Genomic DNA, 15,400 nt, shown 5'->3' with positions numbered 1-15,400 from the left:
ATGTCACGCAGCAGCGGTGCTCCAATGCGCTGTAAATTAAAACGGCTTTCGGCCGGTCAGGAGCAAATGCACGCGTTTGCTTGAGTCCGGACGTGAAGGGAGCTAGTGAAGAGCGTGTTAGGCCGGGTTCAGAGTGTGGCCGGAACTGTCATAATATCATTAAAGAATGACGTCATTTCACGTCTCAGCCAACATACCAAACTGCGTGACACGCCGTTTTTTTTTTTTTTTTTTACGTCCGTAGCCTACGATATGGCTGTTACGTCGGTAGTCTGAACATAGCCTTGGGCTTTGTTGGGACTACCAACGCGAAAGCTGTACCGTGATCTGTGGACGTGAAAAAACGGCGTGTCAAGCTGTTCGGTTGGCTGAGACGTGAAATGACATCATTCTTTAAAAATATTACGACAGTTGCGGCAACTGTCTGAACCCGGCCTTAAAATAGCGGGTAGCGTACGCTACGCTTGCAGCAACGAGTACCTGGACCCCCTATGCTAAAACAGTCATTAGCTCTAACGGTGGGAAGTGCCCTCAGAAACCGATCCCATGGGGTATCGTTAGACGGGGCAGAGAAGCTTAAGAAGCACTGGAGCATCAAAGCGTTGTGAAAAAAGAGGCATTCAAGGCGATTTTTGAATCACATATGCAGAATCTAAACGTACAGCACGTAAAACAAGTATTCCTTCTCTTCATCATTTGGCAATATTGGGTGTGTGTTTGCGTGTGCGTGCGTGCGCGTGTGTGCACGAGTCCATGCGTGTTAGAAAACTGCATGAAAAACATTTTGAGAGAACTTTTTGTATACTGTAAAGTTGTTGGAACGCTGCTACACTAAGCCTGCTTCGGTCGGCGCAGCTCGATGGATGGGACTATAGCTTTATTCGCTTCAACGCTGAGTGTAGAACTCGGCGGCGAACTTTGTTCTTATCCTTGCGCTCCTTTTTTTTCCCCCAAGTGACCGGCTTTCCTGTGTGGGCATCCATAGTAGCGCTCGGATTGATATGCACCTTTTATACTGTGGTGGTAAGTAGTGGCTTCGTGTTATATTTCCTTTTTACAGCAAAGCTGTTGTAGGCTAGCCTGGTGCTGACGAAAAGTGCGTGCGTCGACAGAAAGTGGGGCGACAAATTTGACGGCCAAGCCAACTTTCCGGTGAATGCTCCATAGCCCTCAATCTGATGTACTTATCTTGAAGAAAAAAAAAAATCTTGCTGAAAGTGGCTGCTAGGACGACTCTATCATTACGCCGAATTTCATTTACTTAGTTCACAGCAAAGTTCGCAGCGTTTTGACAAAAACTGTACCTTCGTTAATGCAATTTTGCCTTAACCTTGTTGGCGTTTGATCCGCCGTGGTGGCGCTCTGGCTAAGGCGTTGTTCTGGTGGGCCCAAGGATGCGGGTGTGATCCCGGCTGCGGTGGCCGCTTTTCAGATGGAGGCGAAAAGCGAAAACGCCTGTGTGTCGCGATTTCGGCGCACGTTAAAGATCACCAGGTGGTCAAGCCAACCCAGAGCCCTCCACTACGGCGCCCGTCATAGACCAAACGTAGCTTCGGCGCGTTAAACCCCATAATTTGAATTTTTTTTGTTAGCGTTTGCATAAAGTGCGTTTGCAGTTTGTATGAATGACAATGATCAGTATTTGTGCAATTGTACTTGTGATTAGTTGTAGAGTTCGGAGTGGCTGATTGCATGCCTTCCGTGCCAGCCTTGCCACGGGCCAAAAGCCTTCGTCAAACGTAATTTCGTTTGGTCTTGCATCGCCTCTTGCGTGCATGAAGAAAGAACAAAACTAAACCGCTCATGCCTTCCCCGCTCGGGTTCTTGCAGGGCGGCATGAAGGCAGTCGTGTGGACGGACGTGTTTCAGATGATCATCATGCTGCTGGGGCTGACCTCGGTCGTGGCACTGGTTCGTCTTGTACCCCTTTTTCATCCTTGCTCAATTGTCCGCTTGACTAGCCACCTTTTGGCCTTGTCCTGGGTGGTCGGGCCATTTAGGTGTTCCTAAATTTCTCCGCAAACGAGTTGAAAAGTATGTGTGCGCGCGCGCGTGTTTCTGTGTGTGATGACTGGGATGAGAGAAAACAAGTTTTGGCGAATTGTCGCGGGATTTTTTTTTTTTTGCCGTTACTTTTTTGGCGCCGCTTTTTTGAAGCTAATTTTAGCTCACGGAAACGGTAGAGTTGTAAATAACACTACTGCAATTACAGCATCTATGAATGATATGTCTATATAAGTTACCGAATCGCTCAACTCCTAGCAGTGGTGAACATGTTGTCGTGTGATATTGTCCAACGCAAGGAACCCCGCGGCACATTTAACGCAAAACATTAGTTCTCGGTGGAAGTCAGCCGATATCTGCTAATCAGAAATATACATGTTTGAAAATGTTGCAGAGTATCCCTAAGCGTGTTCTTATGAGGTGATAGCGCTGAAGAATTTCTTTGTGCTAGGTTCTTTTCATGGAGGGGTGCCGCAAAGGGGTGTTGGCCAAGTGGTCAGTGTATACACGACGAAGACTCAATCGCGGTGAAAGTGGCGCCATTGCCATCATACGATGTGTTTCTATCCCCGAGGTCCAAACCGCACGCATAATTTAAGGCGCTAAGTAATACCGCAGATTTCCGCCCCATATGTTATTATCGGAAGCGCAGATGCTCAGTATCTCGGAGTGCTTATCGAATGAATCGCATAGCAAGTCACTCGTGAGTTAAATTTACTTCTCATGACTTGAATCTGCGCCAGCAACAACCTGCCCGAGATAGGCTCATCCACTTCTAGCATTTCATTAAGGATTTTGAATAAAACGCCCGTGTGCACGAGATTTCGGCGCGCATTAAAGATCCCGAGTGGTCAAAATTAATCCATTGCCCTCTACTACGGCGCGCCTTATCGCCTGCGTTGCGTCCGCGCGTTAAACCTTACAATCAATCAATCAACCTGTTTTGAATGGGTGCTTCTCTGTACGTTTGTTTAATGCTACCTTAGACTTTTTGTGCTTATTTTAACTCTGCAACTTAACTTTCTCGATACGGTTCTTTATTAAGCATGTTCTGTAAGTCTACTGATCTTATTGACGATGTCATCCGCTAATCTCGAGCGGCTTAATTATCCTGCATTCATTCGCAGTCCTGATTTTCCCTAACTAAGCTTCCTAACAACCCTCCTGGACAGGCTGTGAATAATTTTTGGACAGATTGTGTCTTCTTGTTTGACACCCTTCCGTATTGGTAACTTCTTAGGCTACGTATGAAGGAGTATCATACCCGCGCATTTTTGGTTCTTTATTTCTCTAGGGTACCATCAAAGTTGGAAGTCTCGACAAGGTATGGACAATTGCAGAGGAAGGCGGACGCATACAGTTCCTAAAGTAAGGTTCTTAACAACTATCCACATTTTTGGACATTTCATAAGCCCGGTTTTATTCATGGGACCTCTAATTTTCCCGATAAAATAATCGCTGCGTATGTAATTTCTCCTTTACATAGAAGCTCAGCGAACTTGAAATATAGATTGTGTAAACAACATACAAGTTATTTGTACCAACACAATAACAGTCCCTATAGTATTCCATTGCACCTTGCTAGGTGACAGCAACGTTTTTGTAAACTCGAAAGTGGTCAGACCTGTAGCAGCCGCAGCACATATTATTCTCGGTTATTTGTGGCACCAAAAATGTGCTAGGCGTAATCATGCAGCCTGCTAAGGTCGTCTGACCAACAACTTCGCGTATGGGACAGCAGGCATACGATGGATGCACGTGGCAACCTTTGTTGGGTTGCCTTCAGGCTCGAAGCCACGAGTGCGAGCTGACGTATATAGCTTTTTATAACTGAATGCTGTACGTCAGAAAAAAGAAGTGAGATGTAAACGAAGAAGGCAGCTCTGTTAATTTTGTAAGCTGCTTTTGTATTAGAAGAAGCGTCGACGGTTCTAAAAAAAGCTCTATCGCCGTGATATTTTTGTTGTTTTCGGTAACGTCTCTAAGTATGCTGTTTTCTGAATGTTCGATGGCACGTTCGCGTTTGGTGTTTGCTGTCTCGCTTCGGAATGGCGCCTTTCAGCCTGCCAGTAGGCCAGCTCACGGAGTCTTTCAATTCTCCCCTCTTGCCCCTCGAAGCACCAAGGTGGACACCCTGTCGTCGGTGTCTCTGTGGAACGTACTCCTGGGCACCACGTTCATCTGGCTCGCCTCGTACGGCACCAGCCAGACGCAGGTGCAGCGCTTCTGCAGCGTGCCCACGCTCAGGAAGGCCAAGACGTAAGTGAATTAAGCCGCCCGGCTGCGCAAGGACGTCGTGCGAGAAATGCCTTATCTGTCCTGTAAACTTTTGTCCGCTGTTTTGAGCTGTGGAAAGCAACCCTTCTTGAGCGCAGGCGAGAGCCGCTGCTTGCAGGGGATGAGAGATGTTCTGCTCCGAAGTGGAACGGTCGCAGTTTTGTAACTCGCATGGTGATTCTCTCCTGGGAAGAACAACCCTGTGGTCATGAAGCGTGCGTGTCACAATAGTAGAGAGGTACAATGAGCCTGTGCCTAGTTCTGCACTCTTGTTTTAGTGCGGTAGCATTATTTGCCGAGTATACCCCAAAGCGAACAGTATCTGCGCAAAAATGTGTTAATTAGCCAAATGGAAATGTTATTTCTCCCGCTCTGCTGCTCTGATTTCCCCCTCTGATCAACCGGCCTTCCCCTTCCCGATAAGGGTCTTTACTACTACTACTAATATCACTCGCCTGCCGGCGCGTGACCAGAGCAGGGAATGTTGAAGCTCGTGCACCAATACTCTCATAGCATGGGTGCACGATATTATGGGTACACGATAGCATGGGTGCACGATAGCATAGTAAGGGCGCACCGATAGTCTCATACTACTCGCATAGCCCTCAACGTGGTGGCTCGTGGCTCGGCGGAAACAGTCAGGGTGCGTCGCGTGGCATCTCGTATGACTGCTCCGGCACATCGGACAGCATGATGCACGATAGGCAGAGCGAACAAGACCGCGTCCTTGTGGGCCTCGTGCGCTGCACAGAAGCCCGTGAAAATTACTCCCACCTCCCCTCGCGGGAACCCCTGTGTAGATGCGACGCATAGGGGGTTCCGTTGTTGTTTCCGTTAGGTTGATTCTCCCATCGCGTGAAACGTGCCGTGAACCCCCTGCCGCGGCTATGACGCAACGTGGCGCGGCTATGACGCAACACAATCCAACACAATCCACTTTAATCCAATCCAATCCAAATCCAAGTCAATCAAATCGAATCCAATCCCGACCCTCGCGAGAGAGTGTTCGCTATCGGAGAGGAGAGGGGGTGAGCGGCGGAGAGCGCAGCTCGCGCGGCGAGGAGAATGGGGGAGGGATGTGGACGGACAACAACAACGCCGTATGGAGGGACAAGGCGAGTGAATGAGATGCAGTCGCATCTAAAATCCAGCAGTGTGTACCAGCCAACGCTATGCGCAGACTTATCAGCCGGCGGTCGCCCAGCGTCTGGCAGGCTGCACGTGCACGATCGGCGTTCAGAATGCCTCTTTCCAAGACAAGGCGAAAATAGGGAAAAGAAACTGCAGTGGCTGCTGCATTGCCTGCGTCCTTCCCCTTTCTGGCGCGTCACGATGACTGTCTGGTAGAATCGACAGTTCGTGGTCCTTGTGTCTTGATGGAAGGCTAGCAGTTTTGTCGCCTATACATTGGCGGCCTGGCTCTTGATGAGGATCACTGTTATAACCTCGGGAAGGGTGCTGATGTTCACGCTCTCTGAATTCGAGGAAAGGCTGCGGTGACGCGTGCTTGGAGTGCTACCCAGCTAGTGACGCCTCGGCGCACCGGGATGCGTGAATTGGCGCTGCTGCTCCGGAGGCAAACTTCAGCGCGGGAGGCGTGCCATCCCATATCCGTCTAATCCAGCATCACGTGCATGCGTCTGCGGGGGACACATGTCCGTCCGAGCAATCCGGTTTCCGATGCGGCGCGTCAAAATACCTAGCAGGTTGGATGTGCGCGGAAGAGGGCGACGCGGCGGGTCATACGGCAGCCGAACCGGTTCTCGGCGTGGAGACGCGTGCGGGAACGCAGGAACCGTTGGCAGGAATCCGGCAGTTTGTGTTGCTACATTTGTACTGATAATTGCGTGAAGAGCGCACCGGGGCACTCCGATGTGTCTGATCCCGGTTTCTCGCCAGGTTTCTCGGTCGTTACCTTAACTAAACCCAGCGGTTTTAATTTAATTTAAAAATAATCAAGAAGTATTGGTTGCACAGTAACCGTTACGCTCATATCCTTATATGATGATGTCCGAGCTTTGTAAGCGTGCAGTTGAGGCTATGTACGTTTCGACTCGTTTGCTTGAAAGCATTAAAGACCGAACTTTCTATACTATATAAACGTTGCAGTCAAGGTTGTCTTTCTGACCATTTTTCATTAGCCTCTGCCATATTATGGCTATCTTAATAGAACTTCGACTGTAATAGAGACGCTTTAGAGGGACCATGCCGAAAAAAATGCAAGTTTGGTTCATTGGAAAGATTCCCTCGTTAGAATCCTACTGACAGCACTTTTAACGCAAACTTCACTCAAATGAGCTATATAATTCGGAAAAAAGAGAATGGCTATGCGACCAGCTATCTCATTCCCCGCACTAGAACCTATGACGTGTTATGGGCAGCGGTGCAACTGGCTGACGCTGGCAAAAGCAAACGCAAGTTAGGCAAGAGCTATAAGCTTGCAGAACGCGGTATTTTCGCTTAAATTTAATGCATATTCTTTTCATAGCAGTAAGAACGGTGGGGTAAACAGTGGAAGTAACGAACGAACACGTGAACATAGAAGCACCAGTGCGTACTGCGCGCATATGCCATACGGCGCGTTGAGCTCACACATGGCCAAATGGCATAAGTGGCATTGTCGTCGACGGCTCTGCTTGTCGAGAATACCCAATGTTTCACGAAACGAGTACTCTCAACCGTAACAAACATTATCGAGGCATAGACCCGGTCAAGCCCGAAGCGAGGGTGGACAGCGGTACCGAGGGCTATGGTGGCGCAATCTAGGGGGACTGCCGTTCGGTTCCGCCGCTCCCTGCATGCCTGCAGTCCGAATACTTACGTTCGCTTTAGTACTTTCCCCGGGCACATCATCGCAGACATCACGAAACACACGATTCAACGCGAGAATCAAAATGTGGCTTGAATTGTTGAGTACCTCGGTGAATAAAGCATTGTTTGGTGCCGGACAAGCGCTGGGGGCACTATAAAACACCAAATCTTTCAAACAAAACAAAACTTGTATTTTGTCTGCATGGCCCTTTTCAACAATGAACTAATAACCAAATCACGCCTTTCCTATTATTATTTGCTTATAGACCTGGTTACTTCAGCATTTTTGGCAATTTGGACTCAATGTTAAATGTTGTGAACGGAGCATTGGAAGACGGTATCCACGTCTAAATTGTAGACAGACGAATGGTGCTATCGCGTGCCACCCTATCGTGCACGCGATATTTGCGGGCGGATAGCTAAACGCCTAAGGTGGCCAACTTAGTTAATGGCCGCCTCGAACGACCACCGCCCACGATGTTTGTGCCAGCAGCCGTTTTCCATCTGCCTGTTGCGAGCAGGTGGAAACTTGTTTATGAGAACTGCACGCAAAGCGCGTGCTTTTCCTTCAGCCGCACCCTTTAGCACAGATACCTTGCCAAAGAGTGCAGTTGAGTCTGTGTGGATAGATCGAGCGTAAACAAATAAATGATAATAATAAAGGGAAGTATGAGTCCTCGATGCATTTGCGAGTCAGTGGGCTGGCTTCAACGGGGATAATGTATATGTTTTTAGTTTCCGCCATCGTGTTTATTAAACTACGAATTACCGCATGTGGGTATCAAACACTCAGGGACATTTTTTTTCGACAGTGCAATTTAGACAAGGACGACGGAAGAAGGCGACGCGGGCGCTGCGTCGTCTTCGCTTGTCCTTGTCCGAATAGGGCTTTTGTACCAGAAATGAATTCGTACCGACTCGCCCAACTTACCACCCTCTTGAAGTCCGGGACATCGCATTTTGAATTATTGAATTGAATTGAATTTTTAATTCCCACAACTTGTACATGTGTTGTGCAACAGCTGTTGTGAAGGCATAGTTGAAAAAAAAAAGCTGCTTTACGGCAGCTTGACACAGCCCCACTTTCCTATAACAAAAACAAAAAATAACAACGTAACAACAAAACAAAGGCAGTAGACGACATATGTATACAGTTAACACATTTTTCTGCACGTAACACAAAATCAATACATTAATTTCACTAGACACCAATGCAAATAATTAACATTGCAAATATCAATGCAAATAATATGGGTTGCAACATAGCAGCGTTCAACACAGTACATTATGTAGCAAAACACAAACGCAAGAAACGTAACTCATGGCAACAATTAGTTAAACATACTTCTCAAACAACTCCTAGATAGACGCTTTATGCTCTTCTTTTATGTTAAAAGTGTTTTCCGTGTCCATGCGTCTATTCTATTCTCTCGTTGAAATGCCCGTGCTCGGCGAGTAACATTCTTTGATTGCTTGCGATATACAGTGTACCGTATTTTCGCGCGTATAACCCGCCCCTGCATATAATTCGCACCTCCCTCATTGCGTATTGCCCGCACATTTGATAGAGGGAATGCTGCATGCACCAAAGCTACTGCTCAAGCAACACATCACATACCATGTAGACAGAAAAAGTGGGTATTTAGCAAGTGGAATACACTGACTGCAAGGCGAAGGTCACAATTCAATAATAAAATATAGTTGTTCGAGTTCGCTCATCCTTGTTTTTTTCTTCCTTGACCTAGTATGTTTTGCGCAATTGCATGGAAGGCTTAGTCAGTGTTACTGCGTAGGAGCTTCACGGCACAACGCGCATTGCCGTGAAGATGCACTGAAGAAAGAACCCCGCGTATTATCCGCACCCCTACTTTGCCACTGAAATTTTCGCATTTTTGGTGCGGGTTATGCGCGCAAAAATACGGTAGTTCTCTCCACTTCGCCTGGCATCCCCGCTCAGCCTCGGCATGTCTGCCTTCAAACTAGAACTACTTCTCTCAGTGAGCGAACACATTTTACTGGAGGCATCATCGGTGCCGTTTTCCTCCGGCACCTGTACTCGGTTCGGGCGCGCGCTTTCTCCGTCAGGTCACGCGGCGCCTTGTGCTACAGACAACCTGTCTGTAGCACAAGGTTGTCTTTTACAGTAATGTCTGTCGCCAGGCGAAAAAGTAACTCACCCGAGCTCCGCGGAATACGCGGAAATAGTGTTGAAACGTGGACGCCTATGGGGGGCTAAATTTTTTCCTTGAAAGGTTCCACGGGGCATTGAAGGACCTGTAGCTACGTCGAATATGTTACGGCGGGTGATTCCAGCCCACCGAAATATGTCACTGAGGGTCATGACATGTTTCGGGAAAACGCGTGCAGCGCTTGCGCACTTGTTTGAGTGCGTGTTTGAGCGCGTGTAAGCTCAGCACGAGTATGTTCGGTTCTTTTTGTCTCGCTAACGTCATACGTGTAACAGCACTCTCACTATACTACAGTACGCACTGCAGTAGCGAGCCAATAAGCACCGGGCGTACGCTTTGCTGGGCTGGTACGTGAAACGTTCATAGTGTGCGGCTGAAAAGTACGTTGCGGCTACTCGTATGTTGGCATTCGTTCGCTGTACAACTACTGTGGGCGAATAAGAGTAAGGTGAAGGTGGCAAATAACGTGGCATGTGAGCTTAGACGCCCTTGTGAGAATCGCTCTCTGAACACAACAAAAAACATGTAATGTGCTCTAAAAAGGGCGCTGAAAAACTAGCCAAACAGCTTTCGCTGCACTCGAGAGAAACTTTGGGTGCTATAGGGATAAAAAAAAAAAGAAAGTAAAATGAATTACTCAGATTTTTTTCTGAATACATGTGAACAAAACATTATTAAATTGACCTCAACTAACTTTATAATAATTGCGTAAATGCATGATAAGCAATACAAAAAATAAAAGCCAGACAACAACCACCAAGGAAGCGAAGTGTGTTCGAGTCAGCTGCCACCACTGTTGATTCATGGCTGCAGTGTTTCGCAGGCTTAGCATGTACTCCCAGCTTTATTTATTGCAAATTTCGGCTACCGTGCTGGTGTTTCCGGCGCGGGTAGACCGCGCGAAGTAAAAACATGGAATACGGCATTCCGGAACATCTGCGGACGGCCCGTAAAAGGAGAAGTGATAGCGATTCTACGGATAGTTGCCGTGAGACGTCGAAGACTTTATCAAGCGCTAGAAGCCTCGTTTGGTTTCAAGCTACGTGATGTTCGTCTGCGGTTCGTTGAAAAAGAACAAAGTTAAACGGGGGCGCCGAGTGGCTCCACTGTCGCTTCTATTTTCTGTAGTCGTTAAAGGTATGGGACGTTGTCGTTATGTGTGCTGCCCCATTTTGTACTCACGGTGTAGACCTCAATCGCCTGGTGGGAATCATGTGCAGCCGCGCCAGCGAGCGTGTACTGAAAATTTGTCATTTTATTTCCACCACTGATAAATTAAACGTAACCAATTCTTTCCCAGGTGTCGGGCGAAGCTGTGTACTGGTGCTTTACGCGGCTTCTATTTGTAACCTGCTTTTGTCCAATCGGCGAGTAAATTGATGGGGCAGGGTGTCATCAAATTTCATGCCGTTGGGTACTCTATCGAGGATTGATTAGCCGATTATTTCTTTTGTAGCGTAAGCCACACTGGCCGAGGGTGAGCAGTTTCGCGTGGACCCTGAAGGACCGTGCTGCGCAAGCGCGAGGAGGATTGGATTGGATTGGATTGGATTGGAAATCCAATCCAATTGAAATACTGCTGTGTGGGGAATTAGGTCTGCACATTCGCCGGTCTGCGCATTCCCGAGGAATGACGCCATAGCCGCGGCAGATGCACTGGCGCCGGCGCGTGCCCAGCTGTGCGCCTCCGTTTCACAGTAGACAAGTCTGACGCTGCGCCAGAGCCGCTTGTTGCGCTGCTGAGCACGAGGTCGCGGGATCGATTCCCGGCCGCGGCGGCCGCTTTTCTGATGGAGGCGAAAAGCAAAAACGCCCGTGTGTACGAGATTTCGGCGCACGTTAAAGATCCCCAGGTGGTCAAAATTAATCCGGAGCCCTCCACTACGGCGCGCCTCATCGCCTGCGTTGCGTCGGCGCGTTAAAGGGCCCCTGAGATGGGGGTTTTTGGGGGGTCGATGCAGTGTTGTACACGTTCCTCCAAATAGGAACGAAAGCTCGTTCCTCGTTCCTTGCCAATTTTGAAGCGAGTTCCCGTTACAAGTTCCTTTATTGCGAAAGGAACGCGTTCCAGTTCCACTTCGAAAATTGGAACGTGTCGTTACATTAACGTTACAATTAGGTTTTTAAATTAAAATAAAGTGTCGGGTTCTCCTGGGTCGAGATTAAGTGAGATATTTAAAACTCACATCGAACTACGTATATTATACGAATATCAACACCACCGGCCGCAGATTATCTTGACATAAAGATAATCAAAAGAAACGCTCCTAGGCGAATTTTTTTCAAGGAGCACCTGACAAACTCCAGACGGCTCGAGGACATTTCGGTGCAGGATATTTCGTTGCGGAAATTTCGGTGTACGGACATATTGGTGCACGCACATTTCGGTGTTCGGACATTTCGGCGACCAAATTATCTGGTGCTTGCCTGTTTGCGACAGCCGTCATATTTTTATTTCCGCTTAACGTGGGTTGACAACAATCTGGAGCACTGAATTTATTTTTTTGATTGATGCCTTGTTCGGTCTTTGCCAGGTATTTTTAGAAATTCTACATTTATATATTTTTGTTTAATACCTCTTCCTGGGGACACCTGTTATGCAGCTGATTCAATTCTTTAGCACACGTTTTTTTTTTTTTCATTTATGACAGGTTGTTAATTTATATTCACTCTTTTTTAGGTAATACAAATATCCGTGTTGACACTGGTCTACCACCTCTTTCGTATTTTTTTAAATTACACACCCTCAAATTACGTAAATTACATGCACACTCTCAATATCCAAAAAGTAACAAACATTACCTAGCCCCCCAGAATGAAGAATTCCTTATGAAGAGTATTACGTAGGCTGGGCTGCCTTGCTAAAATGAATTCGCGAACACTGGTCTAGGATATTGTCGGGGAGGAAAAACGGGCCTTTTGGAAAACAGCCGCAGGTTCTAATGTCCTAAGTGATGATTAAGCGCGTACCGGTTGTGCATACAAATTCCACCCATTGTGTTCGGGACAACCAACCTTCGTTTAATGTTTACAAGCCTACATTTACCACATTTTATTTCTTTGTTCTAGTGTCCCCCCCCCCACCCCCCACCCCCCACCTCCCGCCTGTACGCTGGAATCTCGACCAGATTTCTTTTTCAGCCATATTATTTTCGGTTTCCCCTGAAAATCCTACTGGCGTGGTGGAGTTCACGGTCTCCGAAGCGTCACCGCAGTGATTTTTATTTTTTATTTAGAACATACTGCTAGCCTCTTAGTGGAGGCTTTTGCAGGAATTGGGTGATACATTCAGAACAATGACATAGCACACTTCGCGTTTAAAACAGAGAAAAAGCTTTACATTCGCCATGGGGGCACGAAACCTCTGTAATGTGACACAAAAAGCCACCCAAAAAGCCGCTGAGAACACAATGGCCACTATCGTTTGCTGGCTACGCCCTACCGCGCGTCGCGGTCATATCGACGGCGCCCCCACTCCAGGAATCGCTCTTTCTGCGCCTTCAGTCGCGCATATCATGGACACCCCAGGTATACATCGCTTCATTCCCATTATAAGGAGCAAAAAAAAATGAATAGGCTTGTGTGACGAGAGCGGCCACAGTCATCTTCAAGTTTTCGAAGTCCAGTCGACGCAATGGTGAAGCACAAGTGACACCCCTCTCTCTCTACTTAGGGGGATGATTGCCGGCGGGGCTCAGCTATCCCCTCCCCTAAGTAACGGCAACGTAAGTGCGATCGTTGGTTTGTTAGTTTTAAGTAAAACTGACACCGAATGCAACGAAGGCGAGATTTACTGAGAGAATAATTAAAACGAAATGCACACGCGCCTAATCGACCTCGTTTTCTGTTGTTTTTTCGCGAAGTTTTGCTTGGGGGGGGGGGGGGGGGGAGGAATAGACTAAAAGCAGCAGCGTCTTGCACCGTTCGGTGAAGTGAAAAGAAAGCGCTTTGGTAACACTTAAAGTATAAGGGTTGTTCACATGAATGTTAAAATGACAAAAAATGGTTGAACGGATCCAAAGTAACAACGTTAATTTTTACCATCTGCTACAGAAATTGGGTTTCACGTGGCAATGCTCCGCCAGGCTTTAGCGTTCGTTTCCACGAACGGCGGCGCAAGCGCAAGTCTCGAACGTAAAATCACATCAAGTCACGAAATTACAATATTAAAGCTAAAATGTTCAAAGAATGCCTGGGACATCCCCTCACTCAAAATGTCTGGACCAAGACGTCATGCACCAAAATGTCCGTGCACAGAAATGTCCACACCGAAACGTCGTGGACCGAAATGTCGGACACCGAAATGTCCGGATCCCGTTTAGCAGTCCGTCCGTTTCGTTGGACCGGGTTGACCGGGACCGGTCCGCTGCCGAGCACGCGGAAGGGCGAGTAGGAAGGGTGCGGAGGCACGGACATGGCGAAGGCAGGCCCGCGGAACTAATCCCCCTACCGCGACGAATGCCCAAGTGCCCAGCCGGGTCCCGGTCAACCAACGCATACGACAGAACGGACGGACTGTTAAAACTCTCTATTCTTTCCCCGCCACGGTACAATTATATCGGCCAGACGCGCATTCTGGCCTCCCCAGGCAAACGATGAAGGATGAAAAGCATTCTCGCGGTTACGCTATTCACCCGTCGAACGCCGCGTAAAGCGAGATTCACACGACGGAGAAACCCTCTCACGGAGGCGGACGGATATGTGACGTCAACAGCACGTGACCGGATTATCCGGCCTGGCGGCGCATCCACACGTGCGGAGCTACGCGGAGTGACTAGCAGACGACAGCGCCGAGGAACAGGTTCCATTCCCCGGCGAGGGCCACCGCCGTCGAGCGAAAACATGCGGAGGCATTTTCTTTCGCGGAGCCACCGCGGGCTATCCCCACCGAGGGGCGGAGCCTAAAACCGGTCACGTGAGCGGGTGCCGCGGGCCAAAAAGAGAGGGTTTCTCCGTCGTGTGAATCCCGCTTAAGCAACCAGCATGAAAGCAAGCACAAGCCGCGGCCTGCTGGGTGGTTATTCTTCTGCCTTTGACCTTCGAGGAAGCACGTACGGCTGAAGGGCGGGCAAACTGACCATCTTATAGGAAGAGAAACGCAGTGGCGCTTTGTAGATTTTTCTACTCAAGCCTTGGCATCAAAAACAGCCAAATCCGAGCGATGTAACGGCAGGAACGCCGTTCCTGCCGTTCCTTCAAAAACGTAACGAGTTACCGTTACAGTTCCACTGACCCTTAATGGAACGGTGGCGTTCCTCTGTTCCTCCGAAAAGGAACTATACTCGGTTACAACTCAAGAACGGCACCACCTTATGTAGTGTATCACTCCGCCAACGCGCCGGACCCGTGACATCAGTGCGCGCGCGCTTTGAAAGGGGTTTGCTATGAATGCGTGATATCGTCTGCCTGGTCTCCCGCAGTTTGCTTGTCGTCACTGGAGTCGTTTATAAGCATATTAAGTCCAAAAATTCACGGTAACGGCTCACACCATGTTCAAAATGTTCCCAGTAACCCTCTACTTGCGCCGCGCGGAGAAACATCCGGCTACGGTGATGAGGCACAGCGGCAACTTCCGGTGCCGTTCTTAAGTTGTCACCGAGTATAGTTCCAGGAACGCCGTTCCTTGTAACGCCGTTCCGTACAACACTGGGTCGATGGTATCGGAGCGCAACGGCTATTTCTTGAACTAATCGTGACGTGTTTGTGCGCTCTTGATTTAATCAATTTTTTACGAGCGTAAAAACATCAGAAAGCTACAAAAAACATCTTTTGTGTGTGTGTGCTTTTACACAGTCGCACATATTTGTTTTATACCGGAGTATAAAGCACTTACACACCGGGCCAAACCAGGCTTGACGCTGCTCCGTTCTCGGCGGAAGGATACAGTGAGCGCAGGAGCAACGACGCTTGCAGCCAGCGTGATCGCTCAGCGCTCCGTGTCTGGTGTTAGAGTATCATCAGTTTTCTTTGCATTTGCTTTCTTGGACGCTGTACCCGAAAGGATTCTTTGCACCATCTGTGTTTCGAGCGTAGCCTCGACGTTGTTTCAGAGGTGGTAACGAACGGCGCGCCAAGGGAGCGCCGCGCCGACGACGAAGGCGGAGCTCTGCACGCAGCGC

At 48.4% G+C, this 15,400-nt stretch overlaps 1 protein-coding gene across 1 annotated transcript in view; it reads left to right on the top strand.

Moving 5' to 3' along the window:
- LOC144178231 (sodium-coupled monocarboxylate transporter 1-like) overlaps positions 1-15,400 on the top strand; it is a gene marked incomplete in the record, with an annotated part of 104,639 nt that overhangs the window by 62,886 nt on the left and 26,353 nt on the right. Inside the window, 4 exon segments of the mRNA XM_077705930.1 lie at positions 956-1,023; positions 1,831-1,911; positions 3,299-3,372; positions 4,123-4,263. Coding sequence (XP_077562056.1) covers positions 956-1,023; positions 1,831-1,911; positions 3,299-3,372; positions 4,123-4,263 — 364 coding nt within the window.

The sequence above is a fragment of the Haemaphysalis longicornis genome, unplaced genomic scaffold (assembly GCF_048455015.1).
Source record: "Haemaphysalis longicornis isolate Haplotype H1 unplaced genomic scaffold, Haemaphysalis longicornis Haplotype H1 scaffold_4, whole genome shotgun sequence".
NCBI lineage: Eukaryota > Metazoa > Arthropoda > Arachnida > Ixodida > Ixodidae > Haemaphysalis > Haemaphysalis longicornis.
The sequence above is the reverse complement of the archived record's forward strand: the minus strand, read 5'-3'. Positions and strand labels throughout refer to the sequence as shown.